The 16,736-nt window shown below is 38.3% G+C and overlaps 1 protein-coding gene across 11 annotated transcripts in view; it reads right to left on the minus strand.

The window, feature by feature from the left end:
* The window catches only part of LOC125638864 (protein numb homolog), a 273,102-nt gene that overhangs the window by 25,316 nt on the left and 231,050 nt on the right, over positions 1-16,736 (minus strand). For 9 of the 11 annotated variants that reach the window (XM_075129670.1, XM_048855104.2, XM_075129668.1 and 6 more), the window contains 2 exons: positions 7,726-7,800; positions 1,212-1,244 (listed from right to left, as the gene is read on the minus strand). In XM_075129670.1, coding sequence (XP_074985771.1) covers positions 1,212-1,244; positions 7,726-7,800 — 108 coding nt within the window. The remainder of the gene's footprint in view (positions 1-1,211; positions 1,245-7,725; positions 7,801-16,736) is intronic. The other 2 variants (XM_075129673.1, XM_075129671.1) reach the window with 1 other exon arrangement.

The raw sequence follows: 16,736 nt of genomic DNA on the forward strand, positions 1-16,736 counted from the left end.
GTAAATAAAAACATTTTAAAATTCAAACCACTAACAGGTGTTTAAGCTAAGCTTACATTTTACAAGACATCTGAAAATCAAATCCTCTTATTTGTCCTGAATAAATTAAAGCAAAGTTAAAACCTTTTAAAATGGTTTAACATAGCTGCTGTTCCCCATGTACAAGGAAGGCACAGATTACTGACGTACTAAAGGAATGCAATTTGATTTGTTAGAGGATTACAATCTCTGCCCTATAAGAATGTGTGCCCACGCAAAATAACTTTTGGTACACTACACCAACATGGAGAGTTTATGTTTATATATATATATATACACACACACACACACACACACACACACACAGAGCCAGTCTCCTCCACATAAGAGGTTGCTTTTCTGAGTAGTATTGCACTGAAACAAAACATTGCAGACAGCAGGTTTCTGAGTCCCAAAGTGTTGTTATACATCAGGGGGGTCAGGACCCCTCAGCGGGTTGCAAGGTTACTACATGGGGGTCATGAGCTGTCAGCCTCCACCCCAACCCTGCTTTGCCTCCAGCATTTATAATGGTATTAAATATATATTTTAAAAAGTATTTTTAATTAATAAGGGGGGTTGTACTCAGAGGCTTGCTATGTGAAAGGGGTTACCAGTAAAAAAAGTTTGAGAACCACTATCTTAACTTCAGTAAGAAAAAGAAACAAAACCTAAGTTTTTGCCCCATCCTCGCATGGCCTTAAATTAATTTGGTTCTCAGGAAAGGGAAGCGTATTATAGCACTGTGCCTACAAGTATATTCTCCCTACACTATCAAAAACGGCAGTTCAGGGCAGAATATGGTCAAGTTTGCAATGATTTCAGGATGTGGACAAAACTTCTAATACATCAGTCTGGCTTCCATATGACCTAGTCCAAATCTGAGCTCAGGAGACCAGAGGGGAAGTGTTAATAGCATTACCAATCTAGTGCTGTGGTTTTGTCAGAGAGACCAAACCATTTAAAAACTGGAATTTTGCATACAAAATCAGCCGGATTGTCATTAGATGGTTATTTTGAGCTGCCTTTTACCCAGATTCTTTTCTTGACAAGTGTCATTCCAGGTAATCTCAGTCAGGAGGAGACATTCTGAAATGGATTGCTGTGGCTTCTATAACACTCTGATCTAAAACAGTGCTATACCAGGGATGTAACTCCTTATAGTGCAAGCACAAATGAGGCATTAAACTTACTTTTCCAAAGAAGCCTTTGAAGAACTTCCTTTCCTGGAGGAACAGGGGGGACAAGTCGAGTGCTATTACTGTAGGTAGCTAAAGTGTCCCAGAGTTTCAAACCAACAAGCACATACAAGAGTTGGGAAATGGAGGGAAAGTAAGGGGAGTTTAGAGTTATCCATAGAGGATGCGATAGGCAAATGTGAAAAATCCCATGAAAATGCAGATAAACAGGTTTGACACAGAGTGCTAATAAGATCACAAGCTACAGCTCCAAAACTGGTGAAAAGAGGGAAATGAGAACTGAATTTAACCGGAGACCCAATTCCATGCAAAGTGGTTATTTTGTCTGCGCAGTCTCCCTGTTTAGTCCTCTTTAGTACGGTTATAAATCAAACTTGGCAGCAGGTGTGGAGATTAAACAATCCAGATTCTGTAGTTTAAGACCACTGAGAAAAATTTTTAATTTTTATCACAGCTAAGAGTTTGCTTCACATTAAAATGAGGATTAACAAGATGAATGTTTGCAAACTGGAGAAACATCTAAAATTGCCTGAATAGCACAAAGTTAAATACAGAGAGAGACACTTTTGGGACCCCATTTCCACTATAAACCAGTTTTTGGAATTTAGAACTCAGCCATAAAAAACATGCTCTGGACTCAAAGTTTTGCGGGTCTGCTTCTGCGTGCTCCCTCAATTTCCTCTGAAAGCCAAGAAATTTTTGCTGTTTTTAAAGGTTGTTTTTTGTTTTAATTGTAGATGGCCAAGAAGTTCACTTGTTTCAGAAGCTTGTTTTTTAAATTGAAGCTGTTAAAGCTAAACAAAGAATTAAGCTTGGTAAATACTCTATAATATGGATCATTTTTGGTGCCCACCCTTCTCTCGCACTTCTTTATGTCCTGGGGGTCCTATACCCCCTACCAGGAATCTTGAAGAGTCTTTATCTGCGCTTTAATTGTCCCACTTTCAAGAGGAGTTTCCTCACAACACTTATTTTGAAGCCTTTCAATGTTACCTCTTTACACAAAAGAGGTACAATGAATTCGTAGTGTACTTCCCAGATCCTCAGGATGAACAAGGCACCTCTGAAGTATATCCAACAGAAGTCAGCTCACAGAGGGAAGGTGGTTCAGTGAAATAATTGAACTCCAGTGCTCTGCATAGCTTCACACCATGGGCTTGATTTTGGTGGTGGGGGTGTTAAACAAAAATGGACAAGTTAACTGGGTAAGATGTGCAAATTTCAAGTGTAGTTTGCCAAGCCAATTCATTCATTCATATTTTACTGGCTTCACCTTTGGTGTCAAAGTCTAACAAGAGACTAACACTCAGATACATCTGAGGTAGGTACAATCTTCTTGAGCTGGAACCCAAACACTTGCTCACTCATACCCCATGTCTATATGCACGTCCATTCAATAATTAAATGGCTGGCTCCTAAAGAGCACGATGCTGCCTTTGCTATCCCTCCAAATTATTTGCAGAGGTGGCACACTGTGCCACAAGGTCATAGAATTATTCAAATTCGAGGTGAAAGATCTGTTAGATAATTCAGTTCATCTCTCTGCCAACAAAAGATTGTTTCCTACAGGACGGCTCACAATCTAATGGCATAGCAGTAACCAGCAGAGGATACCTCTACCCACAGGAGGGAAAAATCTCATCTCATTCCCCACTGCAGTTTAAGACACCATCTATACCAATGTTCCAATAGTTAAGCCTTTTTATACTAAAGATCTGCATGTTTATACATATCCTGAGATTCAAACTGATTGTTAAAACACAAAATTCTATATTTAGACAAAGCTAAGGTTGCGACACCACTAAAGCCAGGAAACTCAAAACTGAGAAGAGAGCATCAATCTTAACCTTCAGGTTTCACCTTGCATTTTCTGACTCCCCGCTGCCCCGCCCCCATTCTCAGCCTGTAATTCTTTTCAGATGTAATTTAATGCTTACTACACATTTTACTATTTAAATGTACATAAATTCTTTAAACTTGGAGATGTTCTTACATAAGGTTTATATCAGCAAAGAGGCTCCAAAGAAAGATTTTTTTAAAAGCAAAACCTCTATTTGGATGGGACATACTGAATATTAGTAGGGGAACTAATGAATTAATCACACTGTGGTGTACCTAGTGAGAAGGGGCTGGATGCTGCTGCCAAGTTGAGTAAAATCTATTGTATTAAACTAAGTAACAGCTTTTAAAAGATGTAGCAAAAGCTAAACAGATTCACCAGAAGCGACCTCATTTTTACAGGGATAGTTAATCATTAATTTTGCTCTCAGCAAAGCACTTGTTAAACATGAAATTTTTTTCTTTAAAACACCCCAGGAAAAAAAGTTAATGGAAAGACAACATGCAAAATGTTTTTTAAAAGCACTAAGAGTTAATAGTTTAGAGATAACTAATGTACGTTTTAAAAACAATTAAATTAAGTTTCTTTTACCTGCTAAAACAAGAACACACATTAAAAGAAATGCATCATTTTTTTAAAAAAATGACAAGTTAGAAACTGGTAGTACACACTAAAACAACTTAAAGCCAAAACAGATATGACACGAGACAAGAAAGTAGTCTTGTCTTTGTACTGTCTGCTTGCACAGGAGTCGCATACAACAGAGACCTGTAAGTTTAACTCCTGCATGAAGTTAGATTTTTTCAATTTGCACTATGCTTTTCTTTAATTGACAGTAATGTGGTTTGAAAAAATTGTATGTATTATATATAGTGTCTAAGTATCACAACATTAATATATGTGCAATTTAAATCCAACTGGTAATCCAGCCAACCAATAGAAAAGTGCAAGCCCCATTGTTCACAAGAAGATTAATAAGATGACAAATGGACATAGACCCCTTAACTACAAACAAGATTGCTGTGCCACTGTATCAAAATAGGACAAGGGGCTTCAAAAGCAATGACATTCTCATGTACACTAAGTGTCTATTCTACCAGGGAGGCATTTTAAGTAAAAATCATCATCCTGCCTCTATTAACTTGCAGCAATAGAATATGCTACAGTTACAGAAATTTCTTTGACAAATCTACACAGTGCTCACTTTGAATATTTTTCTTCAAATTTATTTTTCTAAACTTCCAACATCAAAACATGAAAGAATATGTTTATTTAAGTACCACTCAATCTTAGCTGTATCTTTTTGCTTTTATGCAATCTTGCTTTTATCTTTTTCTGGCTACAGTACATCTTGTTGACTATTCATGGGATGGAGATAGAAATTATAATCATATGTTTAGATGCAGTCTATTTCCTCATCCAAGTGCAGTTTTAAGCAACACTTCAGATTCATTCTCTGAGTGCAATCATTTCGTAGGCCATGACCTCACCCATGCAAGATTAATCCTGCTCTGTATTTATAAGGGGATCTTTGATTCTCTGACACTTTCCTCATGTATTCAAGTTTTGAAATGAAGGAGTTATCACTTATCAGGGTTAGCAGGGTCTCACTATCCAGAGGCTTTCTATAGTTGAAGCGGCTCTTTGAAGCTATTCTACTGCAATGAAAAAAGTCAGACCTGTGAATTTTAGTTCTGCAAGATACACTGGTCAATATGCTACAATCAACTAAGAGGTGACAACAAAACCCTCTAAAAAATCAGGCGAAATGTGTTGGAGAAGTCAATTTGTACTTTTTTTTTTTTTTTTTTTAGGAGGACATTGAGAAAAAGATTTAAAAATTATTTTCTCAATGAGATTCCTGTTTTACACTCTTCCTGAAGGATCCCATAAAATTTTGTTTGGGCTGATGAGTCAGGCCTAAGAAGTGGAAGACAATGCATAATGTATTTGCTAGATTCTGTTGATTGCAGTCCAGAAAACTGGAATTTGGAAAAATCCCACACTATTAAAACAAATATAGAAAGAAAAAATAAGCGTAACTATTGATGAGCTGCCAGACAAGCAAGCATTTTGACAACTCCAGACTACTATCACCTGTTCCCTCCTGCTTGTAACTAGGTATATCCTATGTCCATTCTTCCTATTGACTGGATTTTGAGAAAACACTACACTCACTGCAAAAAAAAGAGTCAGAGTTGCATAAAATCAGAACAGGCAACATAGATTTAAAGGCATGGTAACCATATCAGAAGTAAATCTTCTCAAGGTCAGACATTCCCTAAACAAAGTCAGAGGATTGTAGGCCAAAAACTGTTATATTTGGTTATAGGGCAGAAGATGAGCAGCTCAATTTACCGATCTAGGATGAAAGCAAGAATCCCTCTTAAGGATGAATTCCATTGTTGGATGTCAAAATGCTACTGCCGGAAATAAGCCATATATTTTAGTAATCTTGCACATGGCAGACACACACAAGAGCCTTAAAAAAAAGTAAAGAGCTTCAAATAATCTGATTCCTAAGACATTAGAGGGAAATATTCCAAAAATAAAGCCCAAATGACAGTGTCTTAAATGCTAATAACAAACTCCAAATGAACGTCGATTTCATGGAGTTCCACCATTTAAAAAATCCCTGCCAAAAGTAGACTCAATAGTCTTACAGTAGGTAGTAGGTAGCATGGCTGAAAATTTTATGTCTGTTTCTCAGGTTCCAAGCTGGCAGACAGGACTATGAAGACAGAAATTGGAATAGGCATGTGCTGTTGTCATACTTTCTGTATCAGACTCACAATAAATAATTCAAATACCTCCTTTAGATTCTTACAAGCAGAAAAGCTATCCCCACCTTGAATGCTGAATTAAGTTTGGAAACTTGTCCACAATTTAAAATAATCAAGCTATTCAGGTAATTAAACTATTTACAAGGAATATATTTAGCTGTCCACAGGAAAAGTAGGTAAACCTTTAACTTTTATTCTCAATTTAAGTTTGGTATATGAATAGGTAGTTCAAGCAAGCTAACATCAGATACCTGCTCTTGTATGGATTCCAAAGAAACAGTACGCACTGTGACTTTAAGAACTTTTAATGGGTACATATTTTACTACTTGTTAAGTTTAGTCATACTTAACTGGCTTTTGGGCTTCAGGTTTTTTTTAAAAACTACCAGAGCAGAACACTCCATTCTGCACACAATTCTCCCCCTGGGGAGGGGAAAAGTAAAAGAATAAGCTGCACAACAGATGTTAGCCATGTCACTTAATATACTAACAGAAGGAGCTTGGACACTACATCAATGATGGAAGTAAAAGAACTTATATAGAACAGAATAGGACAAAAATGAATGCAGCTCAATAGCGTGGTCAGTCTATATTTGTGTTTTTAGCTACATAAACTAAATCTGATAAAGGACAAAGTGCCTCATTTACATTATTATCTGTAACCCTGTTAGGAAAATAGCAACCAATCACTGCTACATTGCATAAGAATGGATGGGGTGTAGCTTTAACATGTTGCTATAAATCGGCTGGGGCAGAAATGAAATAAAAGATTTAAGATGAAGTTTAATCAAAGCACTGAAGTCAGTTCAGAAACTTTATAGCATAACATGACGAGGAAAAGGAAAATCTATAACAATTCTTATGTGTGCTAGCAGAGAAGAAACTCAAGTGAGAAACCATGTGACACTCGCTAAAAATGAAGTCTGGCAGCAGATGCCTTAAATTTGCAAAGGTGCAGCACCACCACCTGCTTTAAGTAATTTTGCCGCACTACTGAACAGAAGCTCCACGAACTGCTTCACTGAAGAGCTCACATAGCCAAGATGTATAGGGGAAATGACAAAAGGGACTGGAGTTCTGTATCCTTCACAGTTAGGATTATTCCTGTGGTGAATTTTATTTTCCCTCCTAACCTTCAAGGTTTTTGGAGCCTGATTCCTTGATAAAAAATTGACTGACTGGACTTCATTAGTTTCGCAGGATTTTGTGGCAACAGCACTACAGGATATAGATGACACAATCTCCTAAAGTGAGATGCAGTAGAAGAAAGCATTTGAACAAGTGCTGTTCACAGGAACAAATGTTTATCGAAGCCAAACTAAGAGCAGCCCACCATACTGACATCACAACCAGGTAATCTTTTAGGCCATTTTGAGCAGATCCAAGCTTGGCATGCATGAAGTAATGCTACTAGTCTATTTTGCATAGGAAAGAGGAGCCCAAATCAAGCAGTAGTGCTGTGTGTAATGAAGAGTGGAATAAGGCCCCTGTTTAAGGGGTGCAATAGTACTGGTAACTGGCAGACTCCAGAGGGAGAGGCCATTCTTCATATCTAACCAATACCAGTAAAATAACATCTCTTATGGACAACAATTCAGTATAGGTCACTGTTGTCTCTGTTTTTCTTTATCTGACCCTTCTTTGAAAATATTTACTAGCTACTACAACTAGGAAGAATAGACTTAACTCTCTCCCCTCTGACTCCCAGATTAACATGTGCCTCTATAATCACATGCAGTGGGTCTTATAAGTGATCCAACTGTTTTTCTTACATAAGGTGAAAAGTGCACAACTTGAAACTGGAATGCTACTGCAGAATCAGCAACATCTTGGCATAACATTCACAGCACATGAGCCAACATTTTGATGAAACAGATATACATACAGCTTTCAATCTCTTCACAGCATCTTCACAGACATGCATTCCTCTCGATTCATCCACTTCCACATGACCCAAGTACTGCAAAGAAAGAGAAAAAAAGTTAGACTTCAAGGCAGCCCCTCTGAATACTTACATGCTTACAAAAAGCCACTCACCTCCAACCCATACCAATCTAGGTGAGATGAAGGACACAAAATACCTGGTGAGTTGAGACTCAGATTTGCATTCCTACTGTACGGGGCACAGGAATTAGTTATCAGGTGCATAAGTGGCTTTCTGTGTCACTCGGGCCTATACTGAATTGCACTTTTAAAGATGACCCAGCACCAAGACGACAAACATTTACTAAGCTCAAATCATCTCAGAAAGGTTTCAGAGTAACAGCCGTGTTAGTCTGTATTTGCAAAAAGAAAAGGAGTACTTATGGCACCTTAGAGACTAACCAATTTGAGTATAAGCTTTCATGAGCTACAGCTCACTTCATCGGATGCATCCGGATGCTGTAGCTCACGAAAGCTTATGCTCAAATAAATTGGTTAGTCTCTAAGGTGCCACAAGTACTCCTTTTCTCATCTCAGAAAGACACTTTCACTATGGTAAAGAGCCCTACCCCTTATGTTCTTCCTACCACTGAGTAGGAAGACCTCGTACTGCCATTGCAACATAATTAAAATGTTCAGAGAAAGCCCCCAATATAAGATGAGGCCTAAGTTTACTTCAATAACCAAATCTAAAAGTCTTAACCAGTAAAGAATGTGGGAATGCTGTATGATACTGTTAACACAGGTTACCATATCTTTCACTTCAGCAATCCATTCCCACCATTTAATATTTTATTGTAAGGTATCTTTAAAACTTTCAGTTGTATAATTTTTGCATAACACAAGATAGAAGTCAGCCATTGAGCTACACAGTCAGAAATAAAGGAGTTTACCATTTCACAGGGCATTAAGAAATGAAAGACAGAATACATTCAACTCAGAGGACAACTTATATTTAAAAACTAAATACTTTAAAATTTGTTAAACTGGACATCAGAATTATTTTAATCTAGTACTACAAGCTCCACAAGATTTCACCTTGCCAAAATACCACGCTGTAGGTGTAGTGAAACTATTAAAGATTTAACTTCAGAGTGACCCCGTCAAGGTTCCTTCCCCACTCTGAACTCTAGAGTAAAGATGTGGGGACCCGCATGAAAGACCCCTTAAACTTATTCTTATCAGCTTAGGTTAAAAACTTCCCCAAGGTACAAACTTTGCCTTGTCCTTGAACAGTATGCTGCCACCACCAAGCATTTTAAACAAAAGAACAGGGAAAGAGACAACTTGGAGATGTCTTCCCCCCAAAATATCCCCCCAAGCCCTACACACACCCTTTCCTGGGGAAGCTTAAGAATAATATCCTAACCAATTGGTTACAAAATCCTCAAAGACCCAAACCCCTGGATCTTGGAACAATGGAAAAATCAGTCAGGTTGTTAAAAGAAGGATTTTATTTTAAAAAAAGAAAGGTAAAAATCTCTGTAAAATCAGGATGGAAAATACTTTACAGGGTATTCAGATTCAAAACACAGAGGATCCCCCTCTGGGCAAAACCTTACAGTTACAGAAAACAGGAATAAACCTCTCTCTTAACACAAGGAAAATTCACATAAAACAAAAGATAAATAATCCGCCTTGCCTGGCTTACCTATACTGGTTGCAACATTGGAGACTTGGATAAGGATGGGTTGGAGAAGATGGATTTCTGTCTGGCCTCTCTCAGACCAACCATGACCAACCATGTAAACAAAACAAAAGCCTTCCCCCCCTCCTCCCGTCCAAAGATTTGAAAGTATCTTGTCCCCTTCTTGGTCCTTTGGGTCAGGTGCCAGCCAGATTAGCTGAGCTTCTTAACCCTTTACAGGTAACAGGAAGTTGCCTCTGGCCAGGAGGGATTTTATAGCACTGTATACAGAAAGGTGGTTACCCTTCCCTTTATATTTATGACCGACCCAAACAGTGTTGTCAACTCATGACATTTGGCGTTTTTAAAGCCCCAGCTCCTGAAGGCATCTGATTAGGCAGGAATCAGCTTTCATTAAAAAAAGTTATTAAATCTTATGGTTGAGGAAAATGTGGGAAAATGAATGAAAAAAACACAACCCAAGACAAAGAATACATTTTTTAAAATCTAGTTTTTATGCCAATCCCAAGCCCAACTCTAGATTTTTGATCACTGAGGCTTTGTCTACATTAGTAACTTGTTGATATAACTATGTTGCTCAGGGATGTGGAAAATCCATATCCCTAAGTGACATGTATCCGATGAAGTGAGCTGTAGCTCACGAAAGCTCATGCTCAAATAAATTGGTTAGTCTCTAAGGTGCCACAAGTCCTCCTTTTCTTTTTGGAGTTATACCAACCTAACCCTTGTTACAGATGGCACTATGTCAACGTAAGTGCTTCTCCCATCGACACAGTTACTGCCTCTCAGAAGGGTGGATTACCTATGCCAACAGGAGGAGCTCTCTCATCAGGATAAGTAGCATCTTCACTGAGGCACTACAGCAGTGCAGCTGCAGCCTTTTAAGTGCAGACAATCCCTTACAGATGGCAATACTACAATTACGCTCCTCACTTGGCCTTTGTGGAAACTTATCAAAGAAGGGAGAAGTGCCCTGCATTCATAAAACTCCCTAACTAGAACAGGAAGTTTACTTAAATATGATTATATTTCTGTAAAAATGCATTCAAATAGCAATTACAATACATTTTTAGTAGTTATAAATGCATGCTTCCAGGCACAGTTTTATATTGCAGCTATATACAGACTGAGCTTCCAGCTCAATCATGACTTGTATGACAATAGTAAAAATGCCTGAGCCCTTCTATGCTTTGCTTTCATGTTTTCTACCACTGGTGGAGCTGCAACAATGGGGAATTATGATCTGAATTTTGTAATTTGACTGACCAAACGGTGTTAAAAATAGGTTAGGGTGTAATCAATCTTTTTAAGCAAGATTAGAAACTACTTCAGTTCTACTTAGAAGGTAGCATAGCCAGGACCAAAAGTATGCCAACATGGTATCAGAGTTGAGTTAGTAAAACCACATCACATATCCATGGATTTTGGCCAATATTTTATTTCCAAGGAAATGTCCAATCTGCACTTACGGATACAGGATAGTTCAAAGAATCTTGGAACTATTTGGGCATCTCATTTACACTAGTGTAGACAGAGTGTTTCCATCTGCATAGATCCAGCCAATTCAGTTCCTGTACTTGGCAACTTGCCCCTTGCTCAGAAAGAAGAGAAGTTGAGTAGGATAAACATTGCCTCATGTCCCACTCCAAAAAAGAGAGCCATTTTCCAAAATGTTGCCAAACCTCTCCTTGAGAAGTCACATGGTGTGATTTTCACCAGGATTTTATTTAATACAGCTCTGTCGCTGCTGTTTTGAACATGAGTTTCAGCAGCAGTTTTCAATAGCACTTTCACATCAATGAATGGGACATTATTGCACATCAACTGCATCTGCCCACTCCAGAAGAGCACGATCCAGACTTCATTCGACATCAGTCATCAAAGAATTATTTAAAAAAAAGAAATCGCACAGCTGTGCCTTCCCCCAAATGTACCAGGGCAGGGACAGAGAATGCACTTTCTACACTTGAACTTTGAGATCCTTGGATGAAAGACAAAAAGTGTATTATTTTCATCATATCATTTTGACAGAAGTCAAAAGATAGCAGCTATTGACTTCAGTGATGAATGCTACAAGTGAAATTTAAAAAAAATATTTCTGCAGTCTTTGTTGTGCTCTACAGAACAAGATTTTTAAAAATTTGTCTTTTCTGCTGCAAAGAACTTTCAACAACATAGCCAACGTGTTATTGTCTTGTTAGCTCAGCCTTGAAGAAAATAGTTTCCAACTGAACAGTAGCAGCTGGTTCTCTCCTCATTCATCTTTAGAAACCTTATTTCCAACTCTTAAAATGTGGCATTCACCTCCAGCTCAGAGGAAAGGCCTACAACACCCATATTTAACCAAAGCTACAAACTACTTTACATATCACCTGATTTAAGCTATCATGCAATCATATGGCTTCAATTTTGCTTCCAGAAACTTGGAAGGTAAGTTTACAATTTCCAGCATTTAACAGAACTGAAGACTAGCGGGGGGAAAAAATCAACTTTAGATCAGAAAAACAAAGTTAACATTTCAAATGTAAGATCAGACAGAAAGGTAAACAGAAATGGCTAAATACACCTACTAATGAAGCAACAATTATGGTTCTTCAGACCTGTATTTCACATTCTGATGAAAAACTGCTAATTAGGTTAAGATGGGGTACTCAAATAGGGGTCGGGACCCCTCAGGGGGTCATGAGATTATTACATGGGGCATTGCAAGCGCTCAGCCTCCACCCCAAATCCCGCTTTGCCTCCAGCATTTATAATGGTATTAAATATATAAAAGTGTTTTTATTTTATAAGGGGGGGGGGGAAAATCGCACTCAGAGGCTTCCTATGTGGAAGGGGTCACCAGTACAAAAGTTTGAGAACCATTGGGTTAAGACATGGTCTATTCCCTAAAATTTATGATGCAAAGTTAATCTACAGATTTCAGCATTGTTGGGTGAATGGCAACAGAATTCACTGATATTGTTGGCACTGCAGCAGTATATTGTGTTAGAACCAACTAAATTCAGGGGACCACATAAGAGTCGGCAAAACTGGAAGAAGTCCAATTGTTCTCTGCACAATCTTTCACGGTCCCCAAAAATGACCATTCTGGGAAACACACAAAGGAGGGAGAAACATTACATTTAGATTGTCAAGTTCTTTGGCAGGCAACTTGTTCTTCGTTACACAGCACAATAAGTCTGCATGGTATTTTACAAACATACAACAATGTTCCACTGAAATTAAAAACCTTCAAGAACTCAAAAACAGTGTGGGTGGCAAAAGCTTAATGTGCTTTTGTACAAAACAGGTACATGTCTTCTTCATACCAAAGTCTACACAGGGTGAAGGATTTTTTTGAAAGACAGAGAAGCAGCAAATTCATTGGTGAAAGGCAGTCATTGTTACAAGGATCATGGCATCTCTAACCTCTCTGCAAAAAGCTGGATTTTTTCCAGCAGTATGTAAATAGTAAGAATACAGCATTGAACATATTTCCATTTGGCTTCCATGACAACCAAAACCAGGAACGAATGATACCACACTATCATCAACTTGCTCACCTTTTCACCAGGATTTCACCGACAATGCCTTTATACAAAGCTAAAATCCCCATAGACAGAGCCCAGTTCAAACAGTATGTTGTGTATAATACAGGTTCCTAAGATGATACCACTGAAGGTTGTCCTAATAACCTGTCATCAAAATTTTATTTTAACCAGCGTATCTGAACATTTTCAGAAACCAATCTTTATGGGATGGATGATGGAGCAAGTTATTACCCTGACCCTTCCACTCTAGAGAACAAGATTTAAACCTTGGCTGTATCATATGTGAAGAGGAGTACAGCGGTATCAGGTTGAGTAGAGTTTCTCCCCAAGATTTTAGATAATGCTGAGGCAAGTCGAACTGGGTCAGTCTATTCCTTCAGCGTGAAAAATGTGAGGCTTAAAATCTTTAAGGTTGGGGGTGCTTTCAAGAAGGGAACATGCAGTCCATCTCCTGGCTGTTTGTCCCATACTGACATGACCCTCAACCTTGAGAAAGTAATGGAAGGAACAGCTATTTCAATCTCTAGGCCTAGTATGACCAAAGTGTACGCAGTTTGAGTCTGTTGATTTCCTATATCAACTACTTCTCTCCACTAATATTTCCTAAGCATTTGTCTTTTTCCCCATCCAGGATACATTTAAGTCTTTGCCAGGACCACATTTCAAAAACTTCCATTTTCTTTTTGTCAGCATTAACTTCCCACGATTCACATTCATAAATCACTAAGGAAAAAAGTCACAAATTTGTAGATTTTGAGATGCCATCGTTTTTCCACACTTTAAGGAAGGCTATAGCTGAGTGAGTCAGCCCTAGTTTTCTTCCAAATTCTTTGGAACAGTCTCCTTGATTGGATATATATGATCTCGGATAATTAAATTCATTACTGCCTCTACAGCTTGTCCATTAATTGTGATGTCTGCTTGCATCCTGTTTTTGTTAGTCAGGTCAACATGCATGCATTTTGTTTTCAGTCATTCAGGAATAGTCCATATTCCTCACTAACTGTTTTTACACAGACTCCAATATTTGTTTCATTGCATTGGTGGTTGTAGCAAAGAGCATCGTTTCATCATGTTATCTGAGGTCAGTTAAGACATGTTCATCAGTGGATATCCCAGCTCCTTCTATTCTGTCAAAATCTTCGAAGACTTGTCTCATAATAAATTCTGGGTATATGGTAAAGACTCTTGGGACAAAAAACACCCTGGTCTCTCATACTGCCCAGTGGAACACCACTCACTGTGACCTACGGCCATTCACGCCATGATCTCTTGGTGGTGGTGACTTCCAATAAGAGGCTTTAAATCCTCATGTCTGCCAGCACCCTCCAGAGATGCTTGTGACAGACAGTATCACACTTTAAAGTAGTCAACGAAGCACATGAGAATGGGTGATTGTAGTCTAAGTTCTTCAGTGATCTGCCTAGGGCTGTCAAACAATTAAAAAAAATAATTGCAATTAATCACGAGATTAAAAAATAATTAATCGCACAGTGAAACAATATTTAAATATTTTTGGATGTTTTTCTACATTTTCAAATATATGGATTTAAATTACAACAAGAACACAAAGTGTACGCTGCTCATTTTATATTTTTATTACAAATATTTGCACTGTAAAAAAGAGGAGTGGCTCAACAGGTCGCACTCCCAGTGTCCTTCCTTGGATCCAGGGAACATTAGACCATTGCTTTTTGTGTTTGGACCATTGCTTTTTGTGCTTCTTCCTTGGCACTAGTGAAGGGGAACAGTGCAGAAAGACACGTGCCACCAGAGGAGCACTCTGCACAGATGCCAAGGTACCCTGGGCCAGCTCGACTCCGATGCTGGTCTGAATGCAGCTTCCATCAGGATGAACCTTAGTTTAGCCTCTGTGTCCTTTTCCCAGATGAGGCTTGAACTGGTGACAGATCTGGCAACGCTCTCACATATGACCTTCCTCCAGACAGCGGGAATGCGGGTCACTCACCAGCATGGGCTTGCCATAGGATGCACAGAGTTTGAAGCATGGAGACCAGTGCATGCCCAGCCCCAGGGTCAGAGGATGTCCCTCTAAACAAACGTGAGGGTCCAACTATTTACACTACTACCAAAAGAAAAACTGAAGGGAATGAAACTTGGAAAGCAAAAACAACAAGAACTACTGATGAATGCCTTGCTGAGGCAAGAGAAGCTGTTTTTACAGGCAGTAAGAAGGAACAGAGGGTGTGGGGCTGGCCAGGCCTCTTATAAGGGCAAATGAGCGCACAGCACCAGAGGGCGCTAGAGCCACCCCAATGGATATCACTGAGGGAAAAATATCTGGCGACTGCGCACCCATCGCGCACACACCTACCATGGAAAGAAAAATGAACAAGCACTCGAAGAAGAACAGATCAGTTTCACTTGGGAAGTCCAACATCTAGGAAGGTAAAAATAATTTGGGTATATAGAAGAAAACCACCAAGTCCCACCATAGCTTGCAGATCTTATAAACTCTGCATGCTCCCAAGCACTTGACTCTTATGTGACACTCTGACATATCTAACTCAGCATAGGCTAACTTTAAAATATGATTTTCAACATATCAAGTGTTGCCAGAACTCACAATTTTATCATGAGTTTCTATTCAGGTTTTTTTTCTCCCCTTAAAGCCCTGAGCTCCTGGAATCTTGTGATGAGGAAGAGTCTCGGCTTTCATTTAAGAAAGTAAGTTTCTAGCTCTCCTGATTACAGAGAAAGGCTTGAAAGCATGACCCCAGGATAACCTAAAAGTTCAAAAACCAAAAGGCCAATATAAAAAGAATCTTGATTTTAAAAAGTTATGATTTTGGGGGGCCTGAACTCATGACTTTTGATGTTAGAGATATTGAATCTCATTCTGTGCACTAAAAATGCAGTGACCTTTCATATAAACTTTATTTAAAATCTCAAATCAGCTGTTTTTTAAATACGGTGTGATCAAATCAAGAGAATTTTTAAACTACGAGCAAAAAATCTTTTTCATGCCCCATATCTTTAAAAGGTTACCTGGACAACAATTTTAAACAAAATCTGAGACTGTGTTCTGGTGATAGACCAAAGAGGAGGGATGCAAAGTTAGGCTCACAATGGATAATGAGACTCATCTTAACAGTGGTGACCACTTTTCCATACATTTATTTATATGGCTTTCAAGTTCTTTTCCATAGCCTTAACACTATTTCTTTATATTAATTTTCAAATGGAAATTGCTGTGGCCCTTTTTAAATTTAGTATTTCCTCGCTGCTGTGCTTGTTCTTAGGAGTGGTTATAAGTCACTGCTGACATCAGAGAATGATAAGATAGCCATTTACTCCTTTAATAGGAATGCAAAGTAGTGCTTATATGAAGCCTAATTAAGACATTATATTACCCTTGAATGTTAACCTTTGCTTTATTATTTTTAATACAATGCCATTCCCACATGTTGCAGAGTTTAAAACTTCCATGTTCCAGAAGGTCCTATACGTTGCTAGCATGCAGCTCAACTTGCTACTAATACTTCAAACTGATTTTATTTAAAATAGCAATTAACACTAAGGGTCATAATATAAATTAATGCATATTAAGTTATTTATATTTGGTGGTCTGTGTATTTGTGCAGAGTAGTCTACACTTCTGCTCTAGATGAGCAAAGTGACATTCAAGACTAATTCATTCTTAAAAAGGCATTGAATAAACTGGTTCAACATTTGTTTTTTGATATTTTTATATTAAGGCATTTTAACCAATAAGATTTCAGGATGCAAATTAAAGACAAGAATGAGGAAAGGAGAAAACAGAAAGAGGGT

This window comes from Caretta caretta, chromosome 6 (genome assembly GCF_965140235.1).
Source record: "Caretta caretta isolate rCarCar2 chromosome 6, rCarCar1.hap1, whole genome shotgun sequence".
Taxonomy (NCBI): domain Eukaryota; kingdom Metazoa; phylum Chordata; order Testudines; family Cheloniidae; genus Caretta; species Caretta caretta.